The sequence below is a fragment of the Halichoeres trimaculatus genome, unplaced genomic scaffold, assembly GCF_033239565.1.
Source record: "Halichoeres trimaculatus isolate MK-OKI-2021-1 unplaced genomic scaffold, fHalTri1.1 fHalTri1_scaffold_24, whole genome shotgun sequence".
Classification (NCBI taxonomy): domain Eukaryota; kingdom Metazoa; phylum Chordata; class Actinopteri; order Labriformes; family Labridae; genus Halichoeres; species Halichoeres trimaculatus.
Window position 1 is genome coordinate 5392057 of NW_027437202.1, and position 14578 is coordinate 5406634.

Consider the following 14578-nt stretch of genomic DNA (forward strand, 5'->3'; position numbering starts at 1 on the left):
CCCTTTAAGCAGTGTTTAACATTTTTATTGCTATTATAAAAAAACAAATTCCCTCATTTTCACGACATTAACGTCTTCAAACTGGTTGTTTTGTTGTTAGACTCTGACTTATTGTGCCGCTAGCTCCATAAAGTTTCCCAAACCTCCCTGTAATCTTGCTGCCAGTTGAGCATTACTGATATGTTTCATGACCACATGAGTTTCAATCATCAGAGCTTATGAAAATATCTCTGCAGAACATGTAAAACACAGATGTGCGCTCACGTCCCTTGATAAAGATCCCCTTAATCGTCTCAGGCAACCCTCAGTTTTTCTGTTTTCCTTCCCGACCGACCACAGCCGTCCCTGCGAGGTCGTGTTGTTGGAGTCAGAGGATGTTCTCGGACGCTTTCTCTTCCTGCTGAGTTCGGAGACCTCGGAGGAGTTGTTTTGGTTGTCGTTGGTGGAGTGGAGTGGAGTTTTGTGGCTGGGATGATGTCTGAAATCTGGCTGGACGCTGAGCTGTGGCTTCTCTGGAGTTTTTGAAGTAGTGTCGGGGAATTTTGATGTACTCCTTACAGCTTTAACCTCTGTTTTCATGTCTTCGACTCACATTTATCTCATGCAATTTTTCATGTTCTACAACGTGAATTTCCAAAACATCTTAAATTGGTCAACACAGTGGCAGCCTGCCAAAGTTTTCCACTATCTTGTGGTTTTGCTCATTCGTGGAGATTAACATCGTCTGATATCCAGGCGTGGGTTTGGCATCACTGCAACAAAACTATGCAAGCAGATCCACCCAGGAACACATCACCCTTAGGTGTGTGTGTGTGTGTGTTTTCCTGTGTTGACTGGACAGTCTGAGAGCTCTCTGTTCTCTTTCACCCTCCGTGGAAACAGGCCCTCATTACTCCCTGTGATTTATCCGCGCTCTTTCTTGGAGGAGGCTCCCGGAATGCCGTCGCGGCGGTTTGAGCTCCTCGATGTTGGAAGACGCAGGCGAGGGTTTGGCAGGAAGGGGTTCAGGCCGGAGAGGAATTATGGGAAGTGGTTGGAGCATGCATGGAGTTCGAATGCTCCTGGTGTAAACAACAAAACTGGAGAATGCTTCGGATTTACTCGATAGAGTTCTGAGACAGTCAGGAAGGAACACCGTCCTCTTCTTTAATCTTGCGGCTCTGAAGTAGATTCGGCATCCCAGTCACACGCTCAACGCCTATTTTTAGAAGATTCAATAGTTACTTTGTCATGCAAAAGAAAATCCAGGGGATATAAGTGCCGCGAGGAGACTCCCAACGGTCCTTCCTTTTCATCTCTAGTGGCCTAAAATCCTTTTCTGCCAGGCTCGCCGCTTACATAACACAAGCAGTGACGTGCGAGGTACAGCTGAGCATTTTTAGAAACAGGAGGATGTTCTGTTTGAAGTCCTACCTGTAACAACCAACTTTTGCTTTTACAAAGCGTCTTGAAAGGACGTTTGTTTGTCTCTGAGTCGACTCCTGCACATTCCAAACTCTGCTAAGCCTAACTAAGCGGCGCCTCCCTCTTCTGCAGGATTTCGAGGTCAAGTGTTTTCCAGTCTTAGGCATCTTGACGTCTTAATCCACGTTTTCGCATGTGTCGATGTGTGAAAACCGGGAGAGGCCTTTAATTAAGGCTTCTGCAAATGACACGCTCCATTAAATGAGACCAGAAAGCTCTTTAATACCCAGTTTTACCAGCTTCAAGCTGAAATTCAAGCTATTTATGGAGTTTGTGTTAAAATCTGAGACTTGTGGGTGCCTGTTACAGCAGCTCTCTCTTCCTTGTCTATTTCTTGAGAAAATTTTGTGTCTTCAGTGATATTTTTTTTTACTATTTTTGCTCCTGTGTTTGTCTGGAGATCGTACATGTAACCATGGCTGCATTGTTTACATGTGAAATCAGCTGTTAGAAGCCTGTAGCATGTCAGTGCTAACTGGTGCTAGGCCGGATGTTTCCCACAATGTGAGCTAAGAAGTGACGACATGGACCTGTCCTTCCATCCAACATTATTGGGAATGTAAGATCTATCTCCAATAAGACTTAGAAGCTAGCCATGCTAACCCAGCAACAGAGGGAATACCAGGAGGCAGAGTAGCATCATGCTATTCACAGACCACATTGGAAGAACTTAACCTGCTGTAAGCAGACAGGAGACAGCGACTGAACAGACTGCTGAAGAAGTTCTTCAGAAAATATAAAGTTTCTCATTTTAGCTAACAAACAAGACTTTAACGTGCTGCATCAGTGGATTGAAAACACTTCCTTAGTTGGATTTGAAAGTCATTGTTTTGCTTTTTGCCCCGAGCATGCTTCCAGAGCTCCTGTTTTAAAATTCAGAGTCTTTCCCCCCCTCTTCAAAGTTTTTCTTTTTTATCTACCGACTGTAAAAAAGTGCATGGAGCAGGACCAAAAGCACAGTGCGACGTGCGGAGAAGCAGGGATGAGGAGCGTTCAAGAATGTTGGCAAGGAAAAGAGAGGAACTATCCAAGCATGAAAGTGAAAAAGGTAGAACAAGGAGGGAAAAGAGGGAAAATGATGACACACACACACACACACACACACACACACACACACACACACACACACACACACACACACACACACACACAGAGTCTGGCCCTCCTCATTCCTTCGCAGCGCCTTCACAGAGGCAGGTCTGTTTCCCCGGCGCAAACACGTCACATCAAAGAGTCATCACAGCACGTCTCCATAGCGATGCCCTTCAGTGGTATGGATGCGACGGAGATAGCGCTGGCAGACAAACGGCGTGGAGGGCTAATAAGCGGGTGCTAGCAGATGACTGATGGAGCAATTTACCCCCAGACTTCTCCTGGAGGTCAAGAGCTAAGTTCACTCCAAGTGTTCAAAAGGCAAATATTTTCAAGTCTGGGATCAGGGAGCTGAGAGGCATTTCAGATTAAGTGAGAAAATCTGAGAAGAGTGATCAGAGGGAGATTTTTCACAGAAACAAGAGGGAAGTTTGTCTCCCTCCTCTCACACACTCTCACACACTCCCTCTGTGAAGCATGTGTCAACAGCAACAGTGAGCGCAGCAGCAGAAGAAGAAGAGGGAGGAGGAGGGATACAGTTACTGTCTGCCCCTGGACGGCGTTTAGCTCTCACTCGTTTTGGGTACCGGAATCATAAGGAGCCCCAAGCCACTTTCTTGGCCTTATATAGCGTGTTTCAAAATTTCTTGGCACTTGACGGGGAGGAGGTGTAGCCAGCAGCACACAGGCTCTGTCCTGGTCCAGTCCAGAGGCTGCACAGACATCCACATGAGGCACGCATATACACAGAGCAGAGTTCAGTAGCTCTCTGGCACGCGTTTGGGATTACTGCTGTTGTTCTGAGCTGAGAGGGCCGGCGAAGGAAGGAGAAGGAGGGAGAAGAAGGAGGAGAAAGGATCTGTTTTCCTCTCTTTTACACTCTTTCGCTCCTGGAGGGGGGTCTCGAGGAAGGAGAATGAGGAGGTAGAGACAAGACCAAAGTGGGACTGGTGCACAGGTAAGGGTGAGCTTGCATTCTTAAATGTGAAAACTCTGTAAGAAGGAGGGAATTCTGAGTCTTCCAGGAGCATGTCAGCTGAAACTGCTGCATGTTTTGGAAGTCGCACTCATGGGAAAGTCGCTCCCATGAGAGCAGTAACGACAGGCCTCATGAGTCCAAGCCTTTCATGACTGGACGTGTAGTGATTTGTGGCGGCAATGTCGCGGGAAGACCGAGAGCAACCAGTCAACACAGCAGGCCACCACGTGTTTTCTCTCCCAGCGTAACCTGCCGCTGCGAGAGATAAAGTAGAGCAGCTGGTGGAGTGTAGGAAACGTCTTTCTCTTCCTCTACCTGCCTCGGCTTTTCTTTCTCACACTTCTTCTTTCTGACACGTCTGAGAGAGGACGCAGACTGATGATGGCAATCACTCAGCTTTGACTGCGAGCTAACAGAGGGGTAGCAGTTAAACACAAGTGGTCAAGAGGTCGCGAGGGGTTGTGTGTGTCCTGTCTCCTGCTCAAGAGTCAAAACAAGGGAAAGGAATGTGGTTTTATGGCGTGAAGGAAATCACTTTTCACACTCTTTCACCTCCAAGAAAAGTACAGAAGACTTGCACCAGCTGGATTCCAACAAGGGACCATGGTGGATGGACGGATGGCGCATTGCACAACCTTAAACCGAAGGCTGTCCTCAATGTCTTCTGAAATCTCAAGAGATTTTCATCATCCCCTTCTTCACATTGCCCAGAAACCATCCCAAACTCCTGGACGAAGCCCTATCATGACTTCCCTTGCGTGCAACAACACGAAGATGCCTTTGCATCCAAACAACGAGATCTTCAAACTTCTACGATGAGAAAATGAAAACTCTGATTGCTGAACTGACTCATCTCCCGCTGCGTCAGCTCCAAACTATGTGTTTTAAAAGCAGGAGTGACCAGGGAGGATGGCATTTAACATGCAACCACACAAGAGGCCAAGGCGGAATTAGTAGCTGAGCCTCTGACTTATTTCTGTCAATACATGACGAGGTTTGCTCTGTTTTCACATTCTACTTTCAAGAAGCTTTTCGTCTCCTGTAAGCCTGTATTTTATTGCAATTCCCCAACTGTACACCCTTTATTTTGGCTTGGCATTGCTCCTTTTTTTCTCACTTCCCTGTATTATTAGTGGTTCGAGTGAATGCGAACTTTTCCTGCAGCCACTTCTAATTAAACAGGAAGTGATGGCAAATCCACCCAACTCCCATCAAGTGATGATGAAGTTGTTTTAGAGGCTTTTGGAGTCGTACTAATCAGGTAAATTTTGGATTGACAAGCGATGCCAAGTGTTAGCGCTCTCCCATGACTGAAACCCCGATCGAATGACCAACATTTATGATGTGCAGTCATGCTCCTCGAGCATAAAACTCCAGCCTTTAGATTCGGCGGTTTTCAACCTGTGTCCAATGTAAGCCACAATTGCACATCTGATATTCGTCATGTTCTTGTTTAATGGGGTATTTTGTGCTCATGGCTGCGAGTTATTTGGTAGTAACCGTACAGAGGAGGGGTGCAGCCAAACCAGAGTAGCTGGCCTGGTCAGGATGCTGCTTCCTCGTTGATCGGTGGTCTTTGGACTTTTGTGCATCCATTCAATGACATTCCTTTGGGTCTTAAACCCAACATTGGCATCTTTGTCTGGGGTAAGGAATTTCGTCTTTGACCTCTTGGATGTCTTTGTTTTTCTGTCTGTACCATTTAAGGTCAAAATGAGCTGGTTTCTGTTCTTATTTATGGCGTGTTAACCAAAAATATACAGTGGGGAAAATAAGTATTGAACGCTTTGAAGGTTGTTTTTTCACAAAGCAGTTAAATACCACACACCTCATGATGGGTCAGCACAGCAAATTATTCACAAGTGGAAGAAGCACCACCTTACCATCAACAGGCCACGCATAGGAGCTCCTTGCAAGATTTCTGACTCTCAATGAGCCAAGGACCACCCTGAAAGTGCTCCAGAAAGACTTGGAGGCAGCGGGTATAATTGTTACAGAGAAAACAATGAAATAGAATGGCCTAGTCAATCCAATTGAACATTTGTGGAAAGAACTAAAGAAAAGGGTTCACCTCAGGACACCAAAGAATATTCCAGATTTTAAGACAATCTGTGCGGAGGAATGGGCCAAAATCACACCTGAGCAGTGTGAGCGATCAGTTAAAACATACAAGAAGCTTCTGGAAGCTGTCATTGCAAACAAAGGCCTCTCCACTAAGTATTAGATGAGTCTCAGTTAGTGTCTTCAATACTTTTTTCCTGTGTTATCATACTTAATTCACCATAATCATTATTTATGGACCTGAACGTTGTGATTTCTTTTCATGTGTGGATTATTTGAGTTGATACCAATGTCTGGTAGAAATTTTGTTTGAATTGCATCTTTGGAAATAAATATGATGAGAAAAAAGTTGACCACTGTATCTTCTTTCTTAGTTGTGGGAATGTGTTGCTTGCTCCATCTCACTTCGCCAAACACGCCATCCATTCAAGGTCTTCGTTTCTGGTTCCATCATGCTGCGGGAAGCTCCTGTTTACGCTGCGCCACCGGGTGTTGATGGAAACCATTGGAAGCAGCTGTCGGGCAGCTTGTTCTACTTTGCAAAAACAACTGTTTAGACGTGTACACAACAGCTCCAATCCATCCTGTTTTCGTCTTTGAACAGCATTTCTGACCTTCCTGGACACGCCAGAGCTGAGAGACGTGATTCACAGTGTTTGGATCCAAATTTAGACATCCAGCAGATAGCTTAGACTTGTTTGAAGTTTGGGCTCTAAATTGAAATCTTTCCCATGCAGTTTTCTTTTCTGCACACATCTGATAACATTTAACCACCGACGGCATCACAGCCAGCTCCTGCCAGCGACGCGCTGCCACCCAGGCGAACACGCCGTGTTACACACTCGACATTATGTCAAAATGTCAAAGCAGAAAGAGAACATGCTCTGAAGCAGCGCAGCCATCAGCGGATTTACGAGCTCTCCAAGTAAAACAGAAACCCAGCCGATGGATAAATCCCTCCAAAGGGGCCGTTTGAGCTTCAGTCCTTATTTGGCCCCCGTTTGGAAAGCGAAGAATTTACTTTCTCAGGCAAACTGCCATGAGCGCGGCAGTGGCTCTTGTGTGGGCAGGAGGAGTGCTTGAGGAATTCTGAGTGTGGTTGGACCAATGGCAGGCTCAATGAGATGATTTATGCACAGATGCAAACACATCGACAAAGATCAGAGTGATTACTTCTTGTTTATCGTCGCGTCAAAACATGGAAACTTGTGGAAAAGCTGCAGCTTTAAATTAATCCTGCAAAAATATGACGTCTCGTGCCTTTTCCTGTATTTGGAAGAATTCAAACAATGCACGCTAAGGTTGCTGAGCAAGTCTTCCCTGGTTATCAGAGATGCTTGTTCCAGCCTGTTTGAAGTCTGTGAGACTGCAGAGAAAAGAGTTCATCACCATCCCGCCTGAACTGCAGCGTTTACTCATTATACAATGTTTCAACTCAGTGGACCGGGCCCCAGAGTCGTGCTTTGATACTCTGCTCTCTCCATTTCCATATAAACCCACTTGAGTACTTGAGCAGCACTTTCAGTGAAATCATTAAAGCCCCCGCTGATCCACGCTCTCATTGTGAAGACGGGGGATCAAGACAGAGGAGGGGAGCTTCGTGACGCTGTGGAGACTCACCTGAGCCGCTTGACCTTTGCTGTGGGTAATTCAACAAGGTCCCGCCTGGGCTCACCTCTGTTTGCCCCCTAATGAGGCCTCTCGGCTGGGTTGAGATTGCGGAGGGGGCCCCCGCGGTGGCTCGCTTGACTCCTTGTTCTAGTTCAGTTGCTTCCCAGACGTCCCTCGTGACTCCGTGAGATTATAAGCTCCCTTTTATTTTTTTAAAAGCCTAAACCCACTCTGACTCTGGCTGGACTTTTCTTTGTGGTCTGCTGGTCAGTTTGCTGGGAAGCGATTGGCTGGAGATGCATTTAGAGATGAAACATACGAATCAAGCTCCTCTTAATGCATCAAAAACAGATCGGTTACATAATTATTTTGCAGAAAGAAGATGCATTGACTCATCGTACACCGAAGCGTGTATCGGGGCCTCTTCTTCTTTTATCCGTCTGAGCTGGTAAAACCCACGTGAAGCCTCCATAAGTCTGGCCCCGAGCTCCATGCACCAAATATGGTTGAAGCCGTCTCTCGCCTGGTTGCGTGGTGATGTGGCGAGGCTTTGGTGTTTGAAGGAATGCATGATTGTGTTATTGTGAGGTCAGCGTCTGTGTTTTCTCTCCGTCTGCTTTGACATGAGAGGAAGTGCAAACACAGAGCGCGTCTGCTTCTTGGCAGGTCTTGATTCAAGGTATATCTGCAAGCAATAACCACGTCAAATCCCTAATTCATGCACAAGTACTGGATGAGTTTTTAAGTCTGGGGTTTCTCTGGTGGTCGTCCTTTTCTAACTCCTTCCAAACCACATGAAAAAGCACAAATTCTACCTCAGGATGATCTTGGATTTCTGTGTCTGGGATGTGTCTGATCAATAGTCTGGTTTCTATGGATGTAAACAAACAGAAACCAAGTCATATTTCCCTCTTCTGACCTCTCGATCAATACTGCAGGGAGTCATCATCGGGACATTTGCAGACAAACGCTACAGAACAGCTCCTCCTGTCAGCCGTAAATAAAGGCAGATGCTCCTGCTACGAGGCCCCCGGGGCCACTGCAGCAGCCAGTGCTGATATATATATGAATGTCAGCAGCGGCCCCAGGTAGTTAGAAGACAGTGAAGAGCAAGAATGAGCTGATTCTGGCTCCTGGATGCTATGACTCATGTAGCGTCAACCCTGACGCTCTGATTACACTGCAAAAACTGAAATCTTATGAAGTGTTTTGTCTTATTCTCAGTAGAAAGTGTCTTTTTAGACTTAATATGAGCCACATTCACCTGACCAGTCCAGAGAAATGTCTTATTGTTAAGTTATTTAAGGAAAAAAATGAGGTCCAAATTGTTTGGAACAAGTTAAAAAAAATCTGCCAATGGAACAAGAGAAAAGTCACTTGTATTAAGACATTATTCTGGAGGCAGCAGGTACAGTAGTTACAGAGAAAACAATAAGCAATGCACAAATCTGTTAAAATAAAGTGATAACAAAAACAAATAGCTGACAATCAACTGCTTCTCTGAAAATAGCAGAAATGACTGGGATACTTCTAAAAACATTTTGTGTTGGGTTGTGATTTAAGTTCAAATAAATTATTTGCTAATCGTCAACTTCTTACTTTGCAATTTGGAGTTGATTTAAAAGAAACTGGTGAAAAAGTAACCTACCAATTGGGACTTGGGTCAATGACATTATTTTAAAGAAGTTATGTGCTAATTTCAAAGAAATAAGAAAAAACTTTGTCTAACTATCAAGACGAAAGCACTTGATAAGATTTCAGTTTTGTGCAGCGTAGAAACCCAATGGTCGCCTTCTTCACGTTCCTGCTCGATTTGTGGACTGATGCCATCACATTGCACATCCCCCGCGATTGTATCCCTCCGCCGTGCTCCGATACCCCTGATGATAGCATTACAAAGTCAATGACTCTTTTGTTTTCCCCGAGCAAACTAATTACGCCGGCTTCCTTCCTGCCTGCCTCTGTCGCACGCTGATAGCGCGCTCTCATCTCGCCGCGTAAACATCCGTCAGCTCACAACACGTATGCATGGATGGCACCCCCACTCCTGTGCACAGTAAAACAAACAGGCCAGAGTCTGTTTGTGCATCATAATCAGTGATTTGTGATGCAGAGAGGGGGACCCAGACGATCAGGAGCCACATCAGCCTGTCATGGAAACTGTTTTGGGAACTGCTATTTAAAGATGCTACATGTAGGATTGCAACATCAGGAAATCAATACTGCGCTTATTTTGAGATGATAGTATAATTAGGGGACAAGTGATACTGTTGCTGGGAGGTCTGGCAACAGGTACGGGTTCTGCAGGATGCAGTTTTTAGGGCTGGTGTGCCACCAAGCCGCGTTTGCTGGGAAACGTTTAGCGAGGAAGAAAAAGAAGCAGGGGGAGGATGTTATTTCAGAAAGTGGAGCTGGAGATTTCAGGGTTTTTGGAGTTGCTCAATGAAGGGAAGAGGATTTCAGCTCATAGGGAGGGCAGGCTAGGAATACCACAGACTGACCTGAGACCAGCTGCTGCTGGTGTCGAGAAACGTTTTAACATTTACTAGTTGATCGTGGATTGTGGTTATTTGATTTGAATTATTTCTTTGTTTGTTTTTTATCATTATCTGAATATAACACCAGGGAACATAATTTTTGTTGAGTTAGGACAGCTGTTTGGTTCATCACGCATTTTACAGCGTTTCTACTGACTTATCCCGGGACAGATCCCCAAATAACTGAGACGAGCCGTCCAACTTTTTGGCACCCTTTCGGAGAGGTGCCAGACTTAACCGATCAGATCTCCGAAGGTGGAGCTGCAACACTGCAGATGTCTTCCATCTTTGCTCTTTGTCACATTTTTTTGTTGTTTGTTTTTTTTTGTTTTTTTAAGTTAAAACATAAAGATTTTATTGTTTAACAGGTATTGTTGAACGATTTTCAATAAACTAAGATTGGAACATTGAAGGTAAACGCTGTCAGTTGCAAAAAATAAAAATTGGTATCGTCAGTTCAGGCTTTTTAAAGATCAGGGATCGGTGATCAACCAGAAAATTGTGATAATTCATAAACACAAAATCTAACAAAAATATGTGACAAAAAAAAAGAATATTTAGTGGTTAACAATGCAAAGGCTTCATAAGGCCAAGGTTTTAGTAATAAAACATCATGCAGAACAGACTACACAGCCAGCACGTTGGATGCTTTTCTGGCTCTTACAGGAAACATTCTCCTCCATGCTGCCTGGAATGAGCCCGACATGTTTTCCCACACAGAAACAGCTTAAAAGACCCTTTTTTTTGTTGACGCAGTGGTTATTTCTGTCCTGTTGAGGGCGATTTGGGGAATACTCAAGCATTCAGGAGGAAACATCAGAGATGTGTCTCTTTTTAGAGCAGAAACAGTCCTAAAGTGCTGGAAGGATACAGCTTTTTATTTGCCTCTTTCATCTGTTTGTCCTCTTTTCTCACATGCTTTCATGTCTCTCTGTTTGCAGGTCACCTCATCATGTCAAACGACTACAAAGTATGAGCCGGTGAGTGAATCTGTGCACCAATTAACGCTGCACCTCCATCCTCTTGTGTTGCTTCAATGTGAGCCCTCTTCCTGGAGTTTTCAGGGTGCAGTGTTACCACCTCTTTTCTTCCCTCTCCTCCTGGGTGATTTATGCACTGCAACGCCGAAGCTCCAGTCACTTCCACTTTAATGAGCTTGAAATGGGATTTTTCTCCAAATCTGGGCCATAAAGAATGCATGCTCAGCAAATGTTAGGACAGGATTAGAGCAGCAGCATGAATCTAAACGTGATGGCTCTGATTCCTCCTCAATCCGCTGCTAAATCGAATAAAAAGTGTTTCAGATTGAGATTAACCGCCAGTGATATGACCAAATTAGGAACATTCCTCGCCGCGGTAACGACTTTCTCTTATTTACTTTGGACGTCAGCCTCTTTAAATGACTGCTGCAGCTTGTTAAACAGTCCCTGCTTTTGTTTATAGAGTCTACTCAAGAGATTTTCCTCAGCACATGGATTACTGTCAACTGCTGTGTGTCTGCATCTGTGTAACTTCACCAACAGTTTAGCTTTTTATTCCCCCGCTTTGACAAGTTGATGATTTGGTCTTCCCGTCTGCTGGATGAGGAGTGTTTGAGTTTGATTCATGGATTCCCTTTCTCAGCCGAGCGTCCTCCGCGTTTGTCTGCAGCATCCGACAAACAGAAGGACACACGTCCAACACACACACTCTCCATCCCTCTGTCTTTCTCATCCTTTCTCTCACCATGTTGTTTCTCCCTCAGTGCGACAGAAACAATGACTAACCCTCTGACTCTGTCTCGCTTCTCTTTCTCCAGCCTCCCACTCCTCAGCTGCCATTAAAGCATGTAGATACACCGGTAAGTAACACCTCTTCTTTACTCCTCTTCTAGAAAAGACAAGGAGACATGCTTTAAAAACTAACTTCTCATTCATGCATCCTGGGATTGTTATGCAGCAAAGCAGCTGGAATAACAATCCTCATGTGCACTAAACGGCCAAATGTACGTGGACTCACGTTTGCATGTACATTTGTGAGCTTTTAGTGCACCTGTTCCTGCACGCTGCAGAAGGTGGCAGCATCAGGCAACAGAAAGCAGCCGACGAATCAGAGCTGCTTTTGTTGCTTTGTGGGCTGGACTAATTTTAGGGTGCACATGTTGCATAAGTTGGAATTAAAGGGAATCCTCTTGGAATTAAAGGGACAATGCCCATAACTCTGGAACATTGCTGCAAAGGCCTGGAATGCTAAACCGTGAAGGGTGTGCATGTTTCAAAGCTTCCTGAAAGAAAACGCAGAAGAAAACACTTTATCCAAGACAGAATTTGCAAACTTTTCATCCCTCAGATCATGAAAGCAGGAGCAGCGTTTACACCAAAGATAAAAGCAGCATCTCCTCTTTCCTGTCTCTTTTGCAAGTCAATAATGAGTCAGTGCTTGCGTCAGAGTGTTTAGATCGGCAGCAGAAGTTCGGCGGTGACTCAGAGTGAGATTATAAACACAGATTGGGCTGTGTACACCAGTCTGCAGGGAGATTTATTCACAGTCTGTGGGTTTTTCACAGAGAAATAGCTGAATATCGCAGATTTAATGTGATTTCCAAATGGTTTTCAGCTTTTTACATACATGCATGCATGTGTGTGTGTGCATAAGTGGGTAAATACACAGCAGGGAGTGTGTAAGAGGAATGTTATTGCTTTAGCCCATATAGGATACTTCCATGGTGGTTTCCAGTCGAAGAACCCCACCGTTAACATAATTGAGTCAGTGTGGGGCTGGTTTTATGGAGGGAATATGAATCAGTTTGTGGCTCAGGCAGAGAATCAAGAGTAAAAGACACATACGCTCCTGACGCTGCATGTATATCAAAAATACTCAAGTTAAACTACAGGAAATGTGCAGTAAAAGGCTCAAACCTGTGTTAAAAAAAATAAAAACAGCATGAAAAGTTGAGTTAAGGTCAAACACAAGCAGCCAACGTCCATAAAAACACCCCCTGTCCTCACAGGAACCATATCAGACACCAACATATGGCACGAAGGGAGAAAAAAAGGAGTCAAGACAAGAGAAGCAGCAGGAGGTGGGGGTGGGAGTCGGTAATAATGAGAGATAATGAGAGCGTGGGTGGAGCTGTTCCAGAGAGGAGAAAGTGGATGTGAGGGAGAGAGGAAGGGTATCGGTTTATTACCTAACTGCTGATTAAGTCTGAGGTACAAACTCTGCCATGAGGAGCTGGAGCTGCTTTGTTTTTATCAACGGTGGTTAATCGTACAATCTGGGATGATGTTTTTTAAAAACGCCTGAAATTTGCTGGGAAATTCTGAAGCCATGCCTCTGAGCAGCTCCTTTCGGAAGCGTTACGCTCACCTGTGTTCATCCTGGAGGTGGAGCACTGGGTATCTGTTCAGCAAGGTAGGATGCTGGAAGCCACGCAGGAGTTACTTTAACATATTACTGCATGTGTTCCTCACCAACCTGGAGGTGCAGAAGAAGTGTGAAAGGTGCAGTTGAATCTCCAGATCAGGCTCTTTCACTCCTCTGCAGTGGCTCCTTGTAGCTTTAAAAAAATATTATTATTATTGACTAAATATAATCATGATTTAACATTTTTTTGAACTAAATCTTCACAACATCTGTCAAAGCCTGCCACTGCTCTACTTCACGTCCTACAACATCAACAGCCCACCAACTTTCCATGCACCTGTGACTAAACTCAAGTTTTACAGCCCTGGGAAGATAACTACATCTACAAAAAGACTAATTAATTGTGTGTGGATGGATTCATTTTACTGCCAAAATACCAGCTTTTGATATGGGCTTGATATGTTGCAAGACATAAGTAAGAATTTAAAAATAATGACTGATATTATCAATATATGAAATAAAAATCAGGTATTAATTCCAAATTGTTAAATCTTTATTGTAAAATTTTGTAATTTGTTTAATTCCACATGTTTTGGACATTTTTTAAAATTTTAATTTATTTTTTTTATTTTGCAAATTTATTAATTTATCTTAGAAGTTTTTGATTTTTTTTCATAATTTTTTTTTTGTCTTTTTTTTTTTTTTTGCATTTTTAAAAATTATTTTTCCAAATATTTGAAACTTTTTTTAAACTTATGCTTTTTATTTTTGGAACATGTTTTCATCTGTGAAACTTTTTTTTTAATTTTTGAAACTTGTTTTTTTTTAATTTTTGAAACTGTTTTTTGAAACTGTTTTTTTTTAAAACTTATTTGCTTTTATTTTTTAAACTGATTTATTTTATTTTTGAAACTTATTTTATTTTTGAAACTTACTTTTTTATTTTTGAAACTTATTTTGTTTTATTTTTGCAAATTTATGAAAAATTAAAAACTAAAACTCCCTTGAATGTGATTTTCAGTATGAATACAGACTGTGAAAGTGGGACCTCATGTTCCTCTGACTTTTTTGGTTTGAAGCAGGAGGTGTCAGAAAAGTTACCACTTGTAACTTTTCTCGTGTAACATTAATTAAAAAAACGTATTGTTTAGATAATTATTCACTGGATTTTAGCTATGTGTAGAATTTTATACACTTTATAGTCTTTATTGTGAAGGTAAAGTAGATTTTGAATGACTTTAATCCAGGTGAGCAGAAGCAAAATGACCCCTGGTCCAGAAAGTACGCTCCACACGCTTCATTGACTTTCACCAGGCGTTTGCAGCACCCATGTTGCAACAACACAACAGATTGTTCCTGAAATGTGAAATGTAGCGACGTAACACCCCCTGAAGCCCCATGTGAACCGGCTGTTTCATTTTGCAAACACCAGCGCCCGCCGCCCGCCCAGCATCTGCTTCCTGTCAAATCACAGAGAATTATGCTTCCC

At 43.5% G+C, this 14578-nt stretch overlaps 1 protein-coding gene across 12 annotated transcripts in view; it reads left to right on the top strand.

The window, feature by feature from the left end:
* Nucleotides 1-14578, top strand: part of tns1a (tensin 1a) — a 58036-nt gene that overhangs the window by 19308 nt on the left and 24150 nt on the right. For 9 of the 12 annotated variants that reach the window (XM_074664207.1, XM_074664203.1, XM_074664206.1 and 6 more), the window contains exons 4-5: nucleotides 10686-10724; nucleotides 11543-11584. In XM_074664207.1, the coding sequence (XP_074520308.1) occupies nucleotides 10686-10724; nucleotides 11543-11584 (81 nt within the window). Of the gene's footprint in view, nucleotides 1-3418; nucleotides 3515-10685; nucleotides 10725-11542; nucleotides 11585-13015; nucleotides 13138-14578 lie in introns of those variants that run through there. The other 3 variants (XM_074664214.1, XM_074664208.1, XM_074664213.1) reach the window with 3 other exon arrangements.